Source organism: Euleptes europaea, chromosome 2 (assembly GCF_029931775.1).
Source record: "Euleptes europaea isolate rEulEur1 chromosome 2, rEulEur1.hap1, whole genome shotgun sequence".
In the NCBI taxonomy this organism is placed as follows: Eukaryota; Metazoa; Chordata; class Lepidosauria; order Squamata; family Sphaerodactylidae; genus Euleptes; species Euleptes europaea.
The window spans coordinates 35485399-35506443 of NC_079313.1; the positions used below are offsets into that span (position 1 = coordinate 35485399).

Below are 21045 nucleotides of genomic sequence, written 5' to 3' on the forward strand. Positions count from 1 at the left end.
TGCGTTGACAAGTGCTGGTTTTATCACTTCTGCTCTGGCTAGATGTGTCGATAGCCAGGGAACGCAAGCAGTAAGCAAGCATGTCTAGATTTGAACATCACACAAAACCACATTTAAAGCTAACTGGTTAATAAACCAACTTTAAGCCATGGTTTTGGATCCTGGTTTGATGGAATGGCCTGCATTAATTAGTTTAATTAAACAATGGGTTTGAATTATGTTTGAATTGAGCCTTACCACATTAAATGCTGTTTTGAAAACAATGTGAAGTGCAGCATATGTAACCAAGTTGAGCACATGTACTCTTAATGTCTTTTGCCATCTCTGCCCAGGTATCACCAATGCTGTGTTTAGTGGGAGAAGCAGTGCAATATTCTATAGAAGCAATGGGAAGATCAGGAGAGACCTCACTAATATAGTCTTTGGCTTTCGCACTAGAGACACAGATGTGATCCTGCTTTATGCTGAGAAGGAGCCAGAGTTTCTCGCCATCAACATTCAGAATACCAAATTAGTGTTTCAGCTGCAAAGCGGCAACACTTTCTATACACTGAACCTGACTAGCTCACAGCCAGTGAGTGACGGGAACTGGCACCAGGTGACCTTCTCGATGACAGAGCCTTTATCCCAGTCTTCAAGATGGCACCTTGATATAGATGACGAGAAAGACAGTGCGACAAGTACAGTTGCCACAGGGAACCTCAACTTCCTGAGAGAAGAGACAGACATCTATCTGGCTGACAAAGCATTCGACAGCTTGGGTGGTCTAAGAGGGTGCATGAGCACTGTAGAAATCAGTGGCATCCATCTCTCATACGTTGACAACACTGACGGCCACACTAAAAAACCACAAGAAGAGCAGTTCCTCAAGATATCTGCCAATGCTGTTGTCACAGGATGTCTTCAGTTGGACTATTGCAGCTTGAATGCATGTGCACATGATGGGATTTGTGAAGACTTTTATAGTTACTATAGTTGCACATGTGCCAAGGGGTGGACTGGAACTCACTGCGAAATCAATATTGATGAATGTGCATCGAACCCTTGTATGTATGGAAACTGCAATGATGGAATTGCCTCGTACAAGTGTACATGTGATCCTGGATACCAGGGGATGAGGTGTGAAGAAGACATAGATGACTGCCATGGCCACCTATGTGCGAATGGGGCCACCTGTATAGATGAGGTGAACGGCTATTCCTGCCTATGTGCTGGAAATTTCACCGGAAGGTTTTGCAGGTATGGCAATGAAGCACAATGAAAGAATTCACCTACTACCAATATAACTCATTTTTGAGTTATTTAATAAGGCAGAGATTAAACACTGAACAACCCTCCTAATTAGCGTTTACACTACTGAAAGTTATATTGTAATTAAATCTGTTAACTTTGTGGGCATCCAAGCTATGCATCCTCACTCATCCTTATTAGCTACTCATATAAAATGTACAAGGCACTTTATAGAGTAATAGGCAAAAAAATGATACATCCCTGTCCTAAGGATAATCTTAAATTCAACAGTAAAAGAAATAACCAAAGGAAGCAAGTGTGAGCATTACTAAACAATGCAGAGAGGCAAGGAATGAGAAAGATGTAGATAGGAAGGGATGAACATAAGCAGATGCATTTATATCCATTTATGTTGTTTTTTTCAGTTGGGTATAAGGACTAAGCAGTTTATTATTCAGAAGGCAGTAGCTGATACTCTTGATAGGGCTATGATTAGTGCTTAACAAGCCATTCGAATGACCAAAGAGATGTGAAACCCCCCCATCAGAAACAACTTCTGTCATCTACCATGTTGCTTGTAAGAAGTAAACTACATGTTATATGTAAATACATGTAACCTACTTTTTTATTTTTGTAAAGAAAAGAAGCTTCAGGAGGGGACTATTTTGAACTGAGAAGCAGCCGAGATGGGGGAATGGGTCGCTCCAAGCTTTCCCGATTTACTGCTTCTTTGAATTCTACTCCTAGCTGCTCTTCCTCACAGGATTCCTGCCACACATAACACACTGGGAACCTTCCAGATCACTGGAAAGGTGATTCTGAGGGGGGGAAAGGGTTAGGCACACACATACCTCATCATTCTTCTCCTCAAAAAAATCTCCTCGAAAAGGTGCTTTTCACTTTTCTTTTCTTTTTAAATGACTGTTCAGACTTCACGGCATGTATTTGCATCTAACTTGCAGTTGGGCATGTAAAAGCTAGTAACATGCTAGCTGTTGCAAAACAGATCACTGTGGGATCCACAAGAACAGCCTCATCTCCTTTTCACATACACTGCAGTACTCCCCTCCTTACTCATATCATTGTGTTTCTGTGCTTACCCGCTTTGAGCCTGGCCTTGGCCAGGGAGGGCGAGCTACAAATCGCAAATAAATATAACTAAATACTTGCACCAAACATCCTTAGGAAGTTGTCTATAAAAATCATACTGGATGGGTGAATGCTCATGTCTGTCTTTGGAAAATGAGCAGCATGGGAAATGTTTTGGCGTGGAGAAGCCACACCTTGCTACACATTGGAGATGGGAGTAATGTGCAAAAGAAAGAGGGGGCGGAAAGCACAATTTTGAGCTCTCCAGAATTTTTCACTAGTCTGGATGTTTTCAAAGAAAGGAGAGGGACACGTTTTTCAGGCCTTGGTGCTAAAGTCCCATTGTTTGGTCATTCAAAATACCCTGACATCTTGTGTATGAAGTGGTTCTTCTTGGGACCACACCACGTAGAGCCCAGTCTGTTACTGTGATAAGCATCATCCCATATGCTCATGCTTGTGACTGTAGTGGAGGCAATGTCCATGCAAAGCCCAAACATGTCTGAAGGCAAAACATAGAAGCTGGCTTAAAATCAAGGATAAGAAAGTGAAAATGAGGATGCCTTTGCACAATAAAAGGGGAACTTGGTGCTAAACGCTTGTCAACTGTTGTTTCATTTTAGACGTGTGAGACTGCCTTACACAGTCTGTGGAAATGAGAAAGAAAATCTTACCTGTTACAACTACGGCAACTGCACTGAGCTTCAAGGACACTTGGAATGCACATGCCTCGCAGGCTTTACAGGACCACGGTGAGATCCTTTGAGACATCATAGCAGATGCCTTTGTGAGGGAATGCGTAGGCTTGCCGCACAATGGCCCGTGCAAAGAAAGCGACAGCATTACTCCCAGCTCTAGTCTGTCATGACAAACGTTAGGATTTAGAGTGTAATTTTTTTGGGTGGCCTCAGTTTGCAAAAGGAGAGGGCACCTTAGAAGTCTGTCTCCTGTAGCTTAAAAAAAACAAGAGAGAGGGGGGGAAAACACATCAGAGAGAAGCGTAGTAACATAGCCTTCAGTCTGAAATGCTAATTTTCTATGTGCAAGGAGGTCTTTGTTTTTGTTTTATATGGGACTCCATTCAAACAGAAGTTTCCTCCAACTGGAGTTTGAAGAGGTAGAGTCCTAGGAAGGCTGTACCATGTGACTTCTCTGCATGTGTAGGTCAGCATTGATTTAGAGAGTCACATGATACAGTGTGCAGGCTGAACTCCTTTGTAAGGCGGTTTTACTTCAGATCCCCAAATGTATTCCTTGCACATTGCATGCATCTCATGGATCTGAAGTGAAACCATCTTGTCCTTGGGTGGAAGTGACCTGGAGTTGGGGTTAAACAGTGAAGTAGCCAAGTTTGCAGATGACACCAAATTATTTAGGGTGGTTAAAACAAAATCGGACTGTGAAGAGCTCCACAAGGATCTCTGTGTACTGGAAGAATGGACATTAAAATGGCAAATGAGATTCAATGTGAGCAAGTGTAAAGTGATGCATATTGGGGCAAAAAATCCCAACTTCACATATACACTGATGGGATCTGTGCTGGCAGCGACATAGAAAGGGATCTTGGGGTGGTAGTGGATAGCTCAATGAAGATGTCAACCCAGTATGCGGCTGCTGTAAAAAAGGCAAATTCCATGCTGGCCATAATTAGATGAGGAATAGAGAATAAAACTGCTGATATCATACTGCCCTTGTACAAATCTATGGTGAGACCACTCTTGGAATACTGTGTACAGTTCTGGTCACCACACCTAAAAAAGGATATTACAGAGCTTGAGAAGGTGCAGAAAAGAGCAACCAAAATGATTAAGGGACTAGAGCAACTGTCCTATGGGGAGCGGTTAGGACGCTTAGGGCTGTTCAGCTTGGAAAGAAGGTGGCTAAGGGGAGACATGATAGAGGTCTATAAAATTATGCATGGTTTGGAGAGAGTGGACAAGGAGAAGTTTTTCTCCCTCTCCCATAATACTAGAACACGGGGTCATCTGCTAAAGCTGGAGGGCGAGAGATTCAAAACAGATGAAAGGAAATATTTTTTCACACAACGCATAGTTAAATTGTGGAACTCCCTGCCCCAGGATGAGGTGATGGCTGCCGGCTTGGAGGGCTTTAAGAGGGGAGTGGACATATTCATGGAGGAGAGGGGTATTAATGGTTATGGATACTGGTCATGCTGCATACCTATTCTCTCTAGTATCAGAGGAGCATGCCTATTATTTTGGGTGCTGTGGAACACAGGCAGGATGGTGCTGCTGCAGTCATCTTGTTTATGGCTTCCTAAAGGCACCTGTTTGGCCATTGTGTGAACAGACTGCTGGACTTGATGGGCCTTGGTCTGATCCAGCAGGGCCTTTCTTATGTTCTTAAGTGAATGGGAAACCACTGTGCACGGAGCTGCATCAAAGCTCGCAAGGGAGCATTTGACCTGAGTAATGGTACTGCTAGAACATCATATCTGCCTTGATGCCCACTGCACCCCCACTGTGATCTGCAAGCTTGAAAATGCTTCCTATGACTTAGGTCTCTACCAAAAGTATTTACTAGACTACCAGATGTGTGTAAAGTGCCATCAAGTTGCAGTTGAGTTATGGGATTTTCAAGGCAAGGGACTAACAGAGGTGGTTTGCCAGTGCCTTCCTCTGCCCAGCAACCCTGGCATTCCTTGGTGGTCTCCCATCCAAATACAAACCAGGGCTGACCCTGCTTAGCTTTTGAGATATGACTAAGTCAGGCTATACCATGCTGCCTTCTCTCCCCAAACTACCAGATACTACATGGCAAATTTAAGGAACAGTTTTCATTCTAGAAAGCTCTAATTGCTCAAATACAGAAGGGAAGTTCCATCTCCATTTGAACCATTATTCATTATTATTAATCCTCATATTCCATCAGTATATATGGAAATTAAATTAGTACCCAGAGGCCAATAGTTGGAGACATACACCTCAGAGAAGCATGTACCTTTCTCCTGACATTTTGTTTTAATAAAAGCAGCCTCAGGAGGCTGCAAAGATGATTGAAGGAAAAGCAAGGGAGACGGGGTGCTTTACTGGCAGCCAGTTTCCATTCCATTTAGGAATGAGAGATGTTCCCACTCGCCAGTCCCTCTCATGTTCTGAAATTTCACTCTGCCCTTCATTCTGCTCATCCTGAATTCTGTCTTAACTAGGAAGATTTCTAAAATTAGTAGGCACTGTTTGCCAGAGTTGGCTACTCATTTGACACTCTCCCTTCCTGGGCATAATCACTGGGGATGGGTGTATGTTGATAAAACACTGCAGCAATCAATTTGATATGATTATATATAAGATTGCCTCAAACTTCTTTGTATGTAGTTTTAATACTAATAGATACATGCTGCAGCATATTGATAAAGCACCACACAAAAAAGAATCTCGATGCAACCAATCACAAGTTTACAACAAGATTGCTTTTATCAATGTGCTTATGCCTAATAGTAAACTGGGAGGGCTTAAGTGGCGGCAGACCACACTTAACAGTGTCTGAAGAAAATCAGGAGATAAAAAAGTGAAGGAACAAGATCAGTGCATTCAAATTTACAAAATCTGGGTGGGAAATTCAGATAGGGAGAATTTTGTAATCAAAATCTCTCTCACACACACATCCCTAAAGAGCGGCTGTTTCCTCTTTAGGAGAACACGTAGAATACCTTTTACCATGTACAAGAACAGCAGGCTGGGACACAGTTTTGAACATAAATCTGACCTACAAGACACCCATCTCTCTTCCATGGCTACAACTTTATAGCGTGGGGTAGTGGCAAGAGGATTGGTCTAGAATCTGGGAGACCTGAGTTCCAGTCCCCATTCAGCCACTAAGTGCAGCATGTGACCTTGGGCCATATACGGTCTCTTAGCCTAACTTATTTAACAAAGTCATTGTGAGGATGAAGTGAGGGAGAGAATAGAAAAGGGGCATCAAAAGTAAACAATTCCCACGAAAATATAGTATGATTTGCATTTATTAAGTTCTGCTAAGTGGCATGATTTCTGTAAAAAGCACTAATGTGTTTATATTGGAACATATATTGGAACCGAGTATTGAATCATATCTCAACTGTACGATGTTTAACCTACTGATATATTTTTATTTTGTTGTTGTTGCTGTTATTATAAAATAAACTTAAAATAAAGAGTTTTTTTAAAAAGTGAGGGAGAGAATATTGTATGCCAGCTTTGCTCATTCCAGGAAAGACTGGGCTTCCTGTTTTTGATATTTTACTCCATATGTTGGTCATCTTTTTCATTTTCTCCCATTTCTTTTTCCCTCCTGTTTTTCTCCCTTGAAAAGAAAACATTTAAAAAAATGGCCCTGGGCATGATAGCCACTGTTTTAATTTCAACAAAACCAGAAGGTCAAATATTTCACTGGAGTCATTTAAAATGAAGAGTCATACCTCCCTACCGTTTCCATTCCTGTCAAAGTTGTTGCCATTCCAAATATTTGTCTTCCTTTAACCCCACAGGTGTGAAGTGGACATTAACGAGTGCAGCTCTGATCCCTGTGTCAACGGAGGCCTCTGCCAGAACCTGCACAACAAATTCCTGTGCGTCTGTGACATACACCATGCCGGTGAACAATGCGAGGTTGATCTAACTGACATCTCCTTCTTTGCCTCTCTCTTGCTTTGGCAACACCTCTTTCAACTTCTTTCCTATGTCATTTTGCATATGGATGATGACGACCCAGTTGATGAGTGGGATTATCTGGAAAATTAATAGCAGGCGGTGTGGCGGTAGCAGTTTAAAGCCATTGAAGCACAACGTCAGATACCTTGTCCAAACACTGGTTATTATTTATTTAGTAATTCAAATATTTATACCCTGCCTTTTCCCTCTGGCTCAAGGTAGCTTACAAATAAAATAATAATAATAATAATAAATGTACGATAAGACTCCAAATAATTCCCCTCCTCTTAAATGGCTGCAGCCTACACCCCATTAAAAATCCTAGCCAATAAATGGCCTTGCAAAACTTCCTAAAAACTTCTTCAGGGAGCCCATTCCAAAGGGTGGAATAGGCTCTAGTAAAAAATAATAACATGGGCTCTGCTCAGTGCTAGGTGGGCTACCTCAAGGAAGGCAACAACCAGTAGATGGCAGCCTCATGATCATCAAGCTATGTTAGGAATCAGAATAGCAATTGCAATCATAATTCAAAACACTTTTTTGAGTGTTTTTAATGTACGAAAACAATTTCATTGGGCATAGTTTTATATCCTTATTCTGACATTAAGCACAGAGGTAATCTCAATATAGCAAGAGAAGCTACTCTGGAGTTCCCTGTTTCCAATCAGCTCTGCTTCAGAAGGGATAATTGCACTCCGTTGTCGTTGCATGTTTCTTATTGGTCTCCACATGAGTCACTAGGCAGGCCTCTTTCTAATCAAGAGGCATACCCAGATCAATGATTCATGCAGAAATACAACGGAATAGCTCTTGGGAGAGTGGACAAGTATATCCCTTGCTTACTGCAGCAGTAAGAGTGGTGTTTGACCCCAATTGTACCTCAGGGCAAAAAAGGTTTTATCATGTAATATCAATTTTATTTATTTATTATTTAAAATATTTACACGCCCACCTTTCTCTTGAGCATCTTATGACCCAAGAACAGTAGCAAAAACAAAAAGAGGGAGATTTCTCAGTCCCCTTCTATCATTATCTTCCACCAGCAACTGAAGACCTTGTTGTTTTGTTTGGTGTTCCCTTTCCAAATCTCCTTCCTGTTAATGCTTTTAATTATTATTTTGTATGTGTGTGTTGTTTTTAAAGTTGGTCTTTTCATATTTTTAATTGCTCACTGCGTTGAGGGCCCTAATTGGGTAGAAAGGCTAGATACAAATGTTTTAAATAAAAATAAACATTTCAAAAACTAAACTACAATAAAAATAATTATATGAAACAAATATTTAAAAAACAACAGATCTAAAATATTAAAAGCCAGTCTAGAAACATTTAACGCTCCCACAGTACATATTCCTCCCTCTGCCAGGGCTTAAACTGCCCCAAAGGCTGTCTAGAACAGCTAAGTTTTGCAGCCTCGCTAGAAAGCCCCCCAACCTCTTCTAGGAGGCTGCTCCAGAGACATGGGGAGGCCACAGTGAAAAGACTGAAGCCCAGACAGTTGCCAAACATGCCTTGGGGTACTAACAGTAGACCCTGGTGGGAAGAATGAAGCTGCCACAGGCAAAGAGAGTTCTTCAAGTATGTGGGCCACAGCTCATTAAGAGGTCAGTACTAGCACCTTGTACTGGACGTAGAAACTAATCAGCAGCCAGTGAAGGGTCTCAGAACAGGAATGGCATGGTCCTGCCTGCTGGCCCAGATATAATCTAGTTGTTTCGCTAGAGCAGGAAGAGAAAAGAGGGAAAGAAAAAAGCTAGAGAAACATACCGGCTCATGCCCATTGACAAAGTGTTCCGAAAAAGTACTCCTTACATGATTGTATATATAGCTTTTGTGGCATTTTATTAACAAGTTGTAGACACGTGTATCAGTAACAGACTGCAAAAAACAAACAAACAAACAAACAAAAAACACCCCACCTTGATTCCATCATACATGTAGATGGTGGTGGATGTTTGGCAGTGTACACTTTTACACTGGAAAAATGGGTGTGTGTGCGCAAAAGAACTCTAGAGTTTTGAGAAACTTAACATGCATAATTTTAGAAATCAGTGGACCCTAGTGCAGAGAGAACTTCCAAAACAATAAAATAACAGAATGAGGAAATCTGGCCTCCCACCCTGTGAATAGGAAAGCATCTGATCTCATAAAGCAAGTGGAGTCATAGGGATGCAGGTTAGGGTTGCTAGCTCCCTCTTTGCCATCGGCGGGAGATTTTTGGGGCAGAGGGCGGGGTTTGGGGAGAGGAGGGACTTCAATGCCATAGAATCCTATTGCCAAAGTGGCCATTTTCTCCAGGTGAACTGATCTCTATCGGCTGGAGATCAGTTGTAATAGCTGGACATCTCCAGCTACTACCTGGAGGTTGGCAACCCTAATGCAGGTGGTCTTTCAGATGGAGAGGAAATCTTGGGAGATATCCATGAAGGATCATAGTCCAGATTAAGGGTTGTGGGTCTGAAGAGCTTGAAGGATCAAACTCAGTTCAGCCATGGATTACCTGCATGCTGTTAGTTAAGAAATTGTCTCACAGCCCCATCTGGCATGTGTTGATAATACTGGTCTATCTTAAAGGACCATTCTAAGCATTAGTGACACAACATAAAAAATATACCATTATCCATTGGCCCTTTAAAAAAACAACATGGATGAGAGTAAAATGCCTCACAGGCATCTATGCAAATCAGATACATTTCAAGTTGGCATAATGAACCATGAAATAGGGAAGAGAAGTATAGCTCTCAAAAGTATTTTCTTACATGCTCCATTGCTATTGCATGTGATGAAAAATAGATCAAACACAAACACTGCATAGCACAGAAAGAGTTGATAGAGATTTTCCCTGCTCAGAGTATTTGCTCAAACCTAAGGCTCCTCATGTCTGAGTGAAATTGAATATACATGTTAACTGTAACAGGGTCACTAATGGCTATTGAAGAGCATCAATATATGATTTTTTCTACTTATACGATTGTGTCCGAATGTCTTTTTCTCTTTGCCATCAAGAACATGCTGTACTCAAAAATGCTGTATGTTTCTCTCATGTCCGTGCATGCTGTTCTCTTCAACTTCATTGTGGGTGTATGCCTGTCTCTAGCTTTCCGACTTTTATACATGCAACAAACCTTCTGCTTTTGTCTCTTTACCTCTCTTTTCATATTTTTGTTCATATTAATGTCCAAATTCTCATTTGTTTTAAGCATGTCATGATTTATAAATGTTTACGCTTCAGAAAATTCTTACCTAGAAAGCTGAAGCTCTGCCTTTATGCATAGCATTACACCCAACCCCTGAGGTATGTGATTGCTTAAACATCTCTTGAGACTGGTGTCTTCCAAGAAAGAGAGTATCATTTGCTCTCCCTCAGGATGGAAGCCCTTCATTTCTAATTCCAGAATACATATACATATATATATATATATATATATAATATCTCTCTCCCTCCCCCATTTTTTCTAATGCTGGAAGGAGAGTGCATAAGAAAAATATGCCCCTTAATCAATGGCTTTTCAATCAGCAGCAAACCTAACTCCTCAACAATGGCAGGCTTAACTTGCGCCCAAGAAGTAAACAATTAATTTAACCCAAATCACAGCAATGTGAAGTTCACATTGCATTGACTCCAATGAGTTCTGCACAGAACTAGTTCTCAGAGTGCCTTTCTCCCCTTTACCCTGCAGCCTCCTGTACCCTTCCCCCAAAGCTGTTCTTCAGAATTAGGAGTTCATTGGGCACACAGCAGAATGCAGCGCAGGGGACCACATCAAGTAAGAGGGATTGACCAAAACTACTCCTCCAAATACACACACAAATGAACAAAATACTTGCACAAGCTCTTCCTCAGTTCAGAGAAGAACTCATGCAAGAGAGAAGTGGACAATTTCTGCTTATTACCCCTGAATCTGCAGTCTCCTTTTGCTGTATCCCACCTTCTCCTCAAGCGTCCCCTGAGTCTCAGGGGCAGTTTGTAGAGGTAGAGAAAGAAGGTAAGATCTGAACTCCTTCCATTTGCAATTCATAGGATCCAGCCTGTTCTGTTGCATGGTACCATTTCATAATTTCCATGGAGGAAAAATGTCACCTGAGCAAAACAGAAGCTGCTGGCAGCTGTGTTGGCCCAAGTGAAGATCCAAAACTAAAAGCCATGTAAAGACTTCGATTGTGTGTGTGAAGTGCCGTCAAGTCGCAGCCGACTTATGGCGACCTCTTTTTGGGGTTTTCATGGCAAGAGACTAACAGAGGTGGTTTGCCAGTGCCTTCCTCTGCACAGCAACCCTGGTATTCCTTGGTGGTCTCCCATCCAAATACTAACCAGAGCTGACCCTGCTTAGCTTCTGCGATCTGAAGAGATCAGGCTAGCCTGGGCCATCCAGGTCGGGGCAAAAACTTCCATTAGGACCAACTAAAACAGTGTGCAAGAAATGTTTATATGGATCTGCATCCTTCTTTGGAATTAATTAATAAGCAGAGGACATCTGTATACACAGCACAGCTCCTGCATTTATAAAGGTGTCACTTAGGCTGGGTACATGTATTCAGACAGGGTTATTTGAGAACTAGTGTAGTGACTAAAACACAGCACCGTGAGCCAAGAATTCATAACTCAAATTTCATTTCTGTCACAAACCAGGGTGGACTGCCTTTAAGCATTCAGAATAAAGGCAAGTTGATTTAGATCAAAAATTTCCATTATTACATTAGTTCTTTCTAAATAAAACTGCAAACTAATTTGGATCTATAGCCATAAATGAAGGGCTTTTCCAAACTTACTCCTGACTTACTCCTGATTTTCTTTGCAGTTGATCCACAAGCACTGGAATAGGTTTGGGCATGGTTCTTCCACACATCTGCCCTCCTTCTGCATTTTCACAGTTGTGGAATCAGTTTTTCTTCCACACATGCATTCAGTAATGAGGATTTTCAAAGGAGGGTGCTGTCATCATTGGTGGTGTCATTGATGGTGTCATAGTGCTCCCTCTTTTAAAAAAGCATTACAATACTGATATATCACTAGAGCATTGTAACAATAGACTTAGGGGGTTCTGTAATTCCCAGCTTTCTTTCTTTCTTTCTTTCTTTCTTTCTTTCTTTCTTTCTTTCTTTCTTTCTTTCTTTCTTTCTTTCTTTCTTTCTTTCTTTCTTTTTGAAAAACAAGTCTCTATTACCCTCTGTTGCAAAAATATAAGGAAGAAAGGGCTAGAGATTTAAAAAAATGAAAGCTGGGAATTCAGAGGACCTGTTAATGCCTATTGTTACATTGCTCTAGCAATTTATCTATATTTTAGTACCTTAAAAAAAAACATTGTCTTCAGGGTGGAGGCAAAATGGAGTGGTTTGATCACGATAATCCAATAACTGGAAAGTGGGCTGGAGGTGGCTAGGAGAGGCTGAGACAAAGAAAACCAACAAAAGGGAAAAGTCAACTCAAAATAAGTGTCCAGAAAAACCATTGGGGTACAGGTGGACCAGAAAAAACCAGGAAAAAACCTGGGGGGGGGCAGGGAGTGAAAACTAAAGGCAAAATGCGTGCAGAAAACAGGGAATAAACCAAAGCAGTATGAGGCCAGAACTGACCCCCCAAAAATGTGGACAAGCCCAAATATTAATTTAAGGCTGAATCTTCATACAGCCTCGGAGGGTACACTACAGTCATTTATGCATGGGTACTTGGACTCAAGTTCACCCCCTCGACTCGATTATTCCTTGGAGTTCTGCATGAGTTTTCCGTTCATTAGAAATGACCACTCTGCCAGCCCTCACAATGTCCATATCTTCCCATTCCTCTGTTAACCCAACTTTTCCCTCTCCCCTGAGCTCAGCCCAGCTGAAATCTCCATGCAGAAGGCAAAGTGTGGGCCACAGGAAGCTGCTTTCTCTCACAACCAATCATACAACAGTGTGTAAAAAGGTGGGGATTCAAACACTTCTTGCTTCCTGGGAGTTCTTTCTGACCAAAAGAAAGGCTTTTTAAAACCGAGGCTTGGATTTCTCCCCACCCTTCCTTTCAGATTGCTCTGTTTTTTTGGTTTTTGTTCTTAAAATGCTTTTTTTAATGTGGCAGAGGGGGTGTGGAAATCTTCTCTCACAGTAAGTACTACAAGTAAGCCAATTACAAAGCAGCATTTAAAGGGGTGGGACTTGATTTGAACTTGGAGGCTGCTGGTGCAGAGATTCCCAGCTGGGAAGTGTGGGTCCAGCCAGCAAACTTCAGGTAAAACTCCCATGCATAAATGACCTACGGTTGCTGATTGAAAGGTGTTTTCTCCCAATTTCCTTTCTGCAGTAATCTACCCCTTTGGGGAGGGACTGTGGCTCAGTTTGTAGAGCATCTGCTTGGTATGCAGAAGGTCCTAGGTTCAATCCCCAGCATCTCCAGTTTAAAGGGACTAGGCAAATAGGTGATGTGAAAAACCTCTGCCTGCGACCCTGGAGAGCCGCTGCCAGTCTGAGTAGGCAATACTGACTTTGATGGACCAAGGGTCTGATTCAGTATAAGGCAGCTTCATGTGTTCATATAACTGTGTTCATATGGTGGGTGTGCCACTACATCTGATCATTTTGATGCGCAACCTGTACTCAGGACAAGAGGCCACAGTTAGACAGAATATGGAGAAATTGAATGGTTTCCAATTGGCAAAGGTGTTAGACAAGGATGTATTTTATCTCCCTATTTCTTCAATCTCTGCAGAACATATAATTAGGAAAGCTGGATTAGATTTAGGTGAAGGTGGAGTGAAAATTGGAGGGAGGAACATTAACAGCTTGAGATATGCCGATGATACTACATTACTGGCAGAAAATAGCGAAGACTTGAAACGACTACTGCTGAAAGTTAAAAGAGAAAGTGTCAAAGCAGGACTACAGCTGAACATCAAGAAGACAATGACTACAGGAGGTTGACAATGAGGAAATTGAAATTGTTGAAGACTTTCTATTCCCTGGCTCCATCATCAACCAAAAGGGAGACTGCAGCCAAGAAATCAGAAGGTGATTGAGATTGGGAAGGACAGCCATGAAGAAGCTAGAAAACATTCTTAAGTTTAAGGATGTGTCACTGGCCACCAAGATTAAGTTAATTCATGCCATCGTATTCCCTATTACTATGTATGGGTGTGAAAGCTGGACATTGAAGAAAGCTGATAGGAAGAAAGTAGATTCCTTTGAAATGTGGTGTTGGAGGACAGAGCTACCGTGGACTGCCCCCCCAAAAAAACAAATCAGTGAGTTATAGATCAAATCGTATTTTGGACACATTATGAGAAGACAAGAGACACTGGAAAAGACCATCATGCTTGGAAAGGTTGAGGGCTGCAGGAAAAGAAGAAGACCCAACAAGAGATGGATTGACTCAATAAAGCAGGGGTGGAGAACGTCAGGCCCGGGGGCCGTTTAAGGCCCGCGAACTCATTTGGTCTGGTCCTTCGTGGGTCCTGGCAGATCTCTAGCTCAGAAGGTGATCCTCCCCCTCCTGCAGACAGGAATAGCCGAGAAAAGGAATGTTCCCCCCATCCCTTGCAGAAGAGTTTTTAGCTATGGAGCTGCTAGGACCGCCCAAGAAACTGTGTTAACCCTTTCCCACCCAAGCCATGGAGAAATGTATTCCCTTTGTACTACAAGAGGGCTGGGGGCAGAAGTGGTGACAATGGAGGGGTTAAAGGAGGCAGGGCCAAAATGCATGGGGGGGGGGAGTTCTTAGCCAGTGTGTCCTCATTTCATCCCTGCAAGTGGAGGTAGCAGGAGCTGGCTGTAGAATCCAGCTCCGACCATGCGGAGCAGGAGCAACTCCAGCTGGCGGCTGGATGGCTACGCCCAGCTGGTGCAACAGACCATCCTGTGCCACCAGGTGGGCGAGTGCGCCATTGGTTGGATGCCTGCCTGCTTGCCCACGCAGGGGAGTCATCTGGGGCAGCTGCCTGCTTGGGGCTTGGTCGGCTAATTTTTAAGTTGATAATTTTGTATGGCCCGCGAATGATGTTATAAATATCCAAATGGCCCTTGTTGGAAAAAAGGTCCCCCACCCCTGCAATAAAGGAAGCCACAGCCCTCGGTTTGCAAGATCTGAGCAAGGCTATCAAAGATAGGACATTTTGGAGGACTTTGATTCATAGAGTCGCCATGAGTCGGAAGCGACTTGACGGCACTTAACACACACATAACTGCCCTGAAAATCCCCACCCCACCAAAAATGTAAATGGCTAATCTTAGTTCCTGAGAAGATCAGAAATAAAAGGACTTTCACCTGAAGTATTGTTGTAATATAACACCATTAACTATTATGCTTTCCTTTACAAAGACAAACAGCATTTGTTAAGTTCATAACAGGGTCAAAATTCAGTTTTTAAAGACTATACATTTGCATTTTGTTCTGATTTCATTTTAAACTAGTTTATTTTACAAAGAGAAGTTTTATATAGTGGGACTTTTCAAAGCAATAAACATCCAATTTTTTGATTAACTTTTTAAAAATCAATTGTTATCCATTCAGTCACAAACTAAATGGTCACAAGTAAGACAAACTTTCAGCTTCACACAACTCCCAGAATTCTGAATACGTCAGTTCCAGTCCACACTCTTATTGCTGCTGATATATGCTGAAAGTGGATGGACAATGTTTGGTGAAATCTTAAAATATAGAAACAGACCAAGCAGGTTTTTCTCAGAACGGATTGTTTTGGATGAATGTTTACTCAATTAACACCTTTAACGAAAAAAGGGAAAACAGCAATTCATTTCTCATAGTCATGAGAGATTCTTAAGTTACTGCTGCTGAGGTTCTCCCAGGATTGAATCCACAGTAAACACCACACTACTTGGAGGAGTACAGCATCCTGTACAATTTGGAGAGGTGGTATCCTACCGCTCTTATGCCTGAGCCACCCAGTGACTGCTTGATATACCATTTAATTCATTTCATAAACATTAGGATGGTTTGCATCTTCAGAACAAAAAAACACACCTGCTTGGTATGTGTAGCAAGCAGGACTGAGACAAGGCACAGATTAAAAATATTATGGGTATCCTTTATCCTCGCCCTGTAATACCATGACAGAATTAATCATAAATAAAATGCCACATTTGCCTATAATGTATACTGGCTGGTATTAATTTATTAAAGAGAACATGAATAAACATACCAGGTATCTGTAAACATTGGGTTCAGATCAGTTTAAAACTACACTAGACTTCCATAAAATGCAGGAGTTTAGGATTCTCGCTGAATTTGCCTCTCAGAAATTACTTAATATATTCATTAACTGTAAGTGTTAGTTACGTGAACACGTCTTAGTTACGTGAACACGTCCTAATGACACTTAAATTACGATAATAAATGCCTGCTGCCTCATGAATAATTTATTTCACATTTACATAGTCATCCTTATGCAATTATTCCTGAGTAATTATCATACTGACTAAAAAGGCATCAAGGACTGAATAAGTACCTTTCCTTCCATGTGCTCATCCTCTCCTTCCACCATCCTTATTCGTTTTTCTTCCTTGATCCTGCAGACATCCCTGAACTTTCTCTATTTCAAGAAGAAAAAGCAAAAACAGTCCCTTCAGCCCATAAAGCTAAATGAGAAAAAACACTCACACAACAACAACAACAACATTTTCTCTGGCCCTGTTTCAACAACGCAGTGTTAACTGTTGTGGTACTCTAAAACAACTGGAATCTGATTGGGACATGCATTTGTACTTTGTGGGTGGCCAATTCTTTGCTCACAAGCATTTACTTGCTAGCTTCCGCTTTAGTCTAGAGCACTGGTTCCCAACCGGGGGTCCGCGGACCCCTGGGGGTCCACGAGAACTAAACTAAGGTCCGCGAAACAAAGTTATAAACCCATAATAAATTAATATTTTCAATTAAAAGTTCTCTATTATAAAATATATATATTCAAATATTATTCTAAGTTTAATGTTTAACTAACAGTTATGATTAAAGTTTATTTTCAAATTCTCTGAATTTTCATTTTGAACCTTGGGGTCCCTGCACCGAACAAAAAAGTCCTAGTGGTCCCTGGTCAAAAAAAGGTTGGGAACCACTGGTCTAGAGGCACTGTTTCACAGAGGGAAGAGGAAGCAAGATTCAATCAAACCCAAGGGTCCTTGCCAAATAACCTGTGAAAAAACCTAGTGAATTGTAAAAGCATTTGCTATCATTATCTTTTTTTGGGCGGGGGGTTCCTTTATATTATACAATGAAACAGAGGGCACTTTCACACAGCCCAAATAATGCACTTTCAGTCCACTTTCAGTGCCCCTTAATGATTGTTTGCAAGTGGATTTTGCCCGTTCACGCAGTAAAATCCACCTTCAAAGCAGATTGAAAGTGGATTGAAAGTGGATTGAAAGTGCATTATTTGGGCTGTGTGAAAGTGCCCTTTAAGTCTCTGAATTATATAAAACAACAGATCTAAAATATTTAATTCCTTAATACAATTAAACAGGAGCCCAGTAGCATATTCAAGACTAACAAAATTTATTCCAGCATAAACTCTTATGGAATTTTTTTGTTCGTCTTTAAAGGGGCTACTGGACTCCTGTTCAATTTTGCTACAACAGACTAGCATTGCTGCCCCTGTGGAATTGGTACTCCTTCAGAAAAACACATTCAGTCTACTGTTCCATTATTTTAAACACAATAGCCAATTATCATAACTTAAGTTCCTCCTTTTCTTCCCTGTATCTTATTAGATGTATCAATTGTATGTACAGGAAGTGTTCCATATCCTACTAATCAAATTTTCATTTGAAACTGGATTGGCTTTACACTCAGATGCCAGCTTAATTCTAGCAGTTAGGGCAAGTTCGTTTTCAACTACTGCTTTTGTTGATTAACCCCGTACTTTACATGCCTACAATGGAAGTACATAGCCTGTAGTTACTTGAACAATACTAACATCTTTCCCCCAAATCCTTCCTCTGCTTCATTTTATCTTTAAAAAATATTTTTAATGATCATAGCAAATGTGTGAACCTGGAACAAAATAGGCACCCTTTTCTTGCAAGAAAAGTATGTGTACGCTTGATGTGATGACTAGTATATAAACACAGAACCCACGAGATATTGATGCTTCTGAAACATCACCGCATATAGGAGGGAGCATTCCCTTAACATTCCTGCTTTACTCTGGTTAAGTTCTGGGAACACCACTAACAGTCAATTGTACTTTAATTTGCCAGCTGATTTTTTGATTCAGAGTTATTTCATGTTACCAAAATCTCAGTAATGTACCTTTTTGAAGTCGCTGAAAGAGGGTAAGGTGTTGTGCATGTCTTATTATGGAGGGGGAGCCAGCAACAGGCTGCCCAAAGGCTGTGCATGTGTGAGAGGAAATCACATGTTTTGGGCTAAGAAGCTCTCCTGGTCCCACAAAGAAACTGATGCACAACTTTTAGCCTTGGCTAACTCTGCAGTTCTATTAGTTATATAGTTGTGCCCAGTTTACACTCTGGAGCTGCTTGCATAAAGCTGAGGCTGAATTGACTAAAAATCTTGGGAAAGAACTTCTAAATAACTAGGGGGCTCTATCCTCACCTTTGTTCAACTGGGAATTACTTCCTTAATCAATATTGTGGTCAATAGGGACAGAAAGGGTACAGAAAGCATGCTGTGACCAAAGTGAGAATAAACAGGAAGAGGTGTGTGTGTGTGTGTGTGTGTGTGTGTGTAAAGTACCGTCAAGTCACAGCTGACTTATGTCAACCTCTAATGGGGTTTTCAAGGCAACAAACTAACTAAGGTGGTTTGCCATTGCCTGCCTCTGCATAGCAACCCTGGTATCCCTTGGTGGTCTCCCAATCAAGTACTAACCAAGGCCTACCCTGCTTAGCTTCTGTGATCTGACGAGTTCAGGATAACCTGGAACACTATGCTTTTTTTTGCCATCAAGTCACATCTGATTTATGGTGACTCCTGGTGGGGTTTTCAAGGCAAGAGACACTGAGAGGTGGTTTGCCATTGCCTGCCTCTGCATCATGCCCCTGGTATTCCTTGGAGGTCTCCTATCCAAATACTTGCCAGGGATGACCCTGCTTTGCTTCTGAGATCTGATGAGATCAGGCTATTCTGGGCTATCCAGGACTATGTCCGCACTGCGCGTTTGCGGCTCTGAATTCTGCGGGCTTTTCTTGCATGTTCCCACTTCAACTTACCCGAAGGATTCCGAGGACGTCTCCAGAGCACAATTTCGCCTCGTTAAGCGCATCCGCTTATACGGCGAATTAAAAAAATAACATGTCCTCCACACCCGGTGCCTGAAAGTGGGAAAACGCAATGCGTGTTGGATCCACTTCCTGCTGCCAGCCCACTTCCTGCTGCCAGCCAACCCCCGCACTCCCCCCGCCTCCCTCTTAACGCTGGACCAATCGCCGTCCTTGCTTGGAGCGCCGACTGGGCATGCATGGGAGCGTGCCAGTCTGGGCTTTTCAAATGCAGCGGAGAAAGCCAGCACGGAGGGAACAGAAAATTAAAGTCGTATTGGATTCTTTTGTACTGGATGCGTGTAAATTGCAAAGTAAGTTTCTAGTGCGTTTACGGGCCTGGTCAGGGCAAACACTATAATACTCGTTAATTTGTATTATCACTAGTTAATGTATAAACATATTAATCTGCTCTTACCAGTCACCAAATTATGAAGTACTGCTACTGCTTCTCCCTTCAAGTAATTACTGGAATTCAGCAAACTGGAAGATCCTTCCCAAACAAAAGGATGTTGATATGGCATAGACGCATTGAATGAACAAGATCAAAAACAACTGCCTTCTTCTTCTAGTGATATAAATAACTCCTGAGCAACCACCCCCACAAAAAACCTGTGTTGAAGGGCAAAGGGTAAACATTCTGGGGTAATACTTACCCAAACAGGATTGTTTCTTTAAATATCCTTTAAAGGCATATATTGTTCATTTGTTGTAATTCACTTTCCTTCCAGAATTAGAAGTGTACGAAAAACTTTGCAGCAAAGATGTGCCAAAAATGTGCACAAGTGAGTGTCAGAAAGATAGTGGGGTTAAACTATGTGTCATAAACTTTTTTTTAAAAGGCAAAGGTTGATGCTACCAAAGAAAAACTATGGAATATTCAGAATGAGCAGGAAATACAAGTCAAAAGGGCAAGCAAAAATGCCACATCAGCATAACATTGTTAATATCAGAATCATGCAAATGAACAAATGAAGTTGCTTCTTACAAAATCGGACCATTGGTCCATCAAGGTGAGAGTTGTCTACTCAGATTGGCAGCAGCTCTCCAGGATTTCAGGTAGAGGTCTTTCACATCACCTACTATCTGATCCTTTTTGCGAGAGATGCTGAGGATTGAATCTGGGACCTTCTGCGTGCCAAACAGATGCTCTACCACTGAGCCACGATGAACAACGTTCACAAAGCAGTATAGATTTACGGCTATCTGTATCACTCCCTCCAATATGTCTCAGATGCAATCAAGGACACACATTCTTAACATCTCAACCCTCACTGCCTGAGTGCCCCATTACATGTTTCTCAAATCTCTTTGCCTGCTCTGTTTGTTTGTTCTGCAATAGCTGGTTGTGACCTGGCTTAGGAAACAAGGTGTGTGCATAAATACACTTCAAAACAAAAATCTTAGGCTTGTCTCATCTTGTTAAGGGCAGGGGCCATGGAATACATGGTTTCTATGCAGGCATGACTCCAGGTTCTGGAGTTAAAGGGTCTTAGATAGCTGACATAGGAAGTTGGAGAGCTGTTGGCAGCCAAAATAGAAAATACTATGGTTTGACTCAGCATAAGACTGCCTCACATGTTCATATATGTTGTTCTCACAACAGGACTGGTTGTATTTATTGTTAAATAGCTGCAACTGATATTTATTTTGGAATAGTTGTAATTCAACAGTCAGCAACATATATTACCTGAAAAATCAGTGACAAATGCAGAGGCGTCAGGACAAATGGATGTAAAGAAGCAGTGTTGCAGCGTTTGGGGTTTCATTAGATAGAGTACCCATATTAGAATGCTGAAGGGAGAAAAACCCTAAGGAGTCCTGTGGTAAATATGAAGAATGTTGATGTTATATAAGCATTTGTGGGTCAGTGTGT

At 41.6% G+C, this 21045-nt stretch overlaps 1 protein-coding gene across 1 annotated transcript in view; it reads left to right on the top strand.

The window, feature by feature from the left end:
• CRB1 (crumbs cell polarity complex component 1) overlaps positions 1 to 21045 on the top strand; it is a 168632-nt gene that overhangs the window by 133276 nt on the left and 14311 nt on the right. The window contains 3 exon segments of the mRNA XM_056867569.1: positions 333 to 1239; positions 2943 to 3071; positions 6806 to 6926. Coding sequence (XP_056723547.1) covers positions 333 to 1239; positions 2943 to 3071; positions 6806 to 6926 — 1157 coding nt within the window.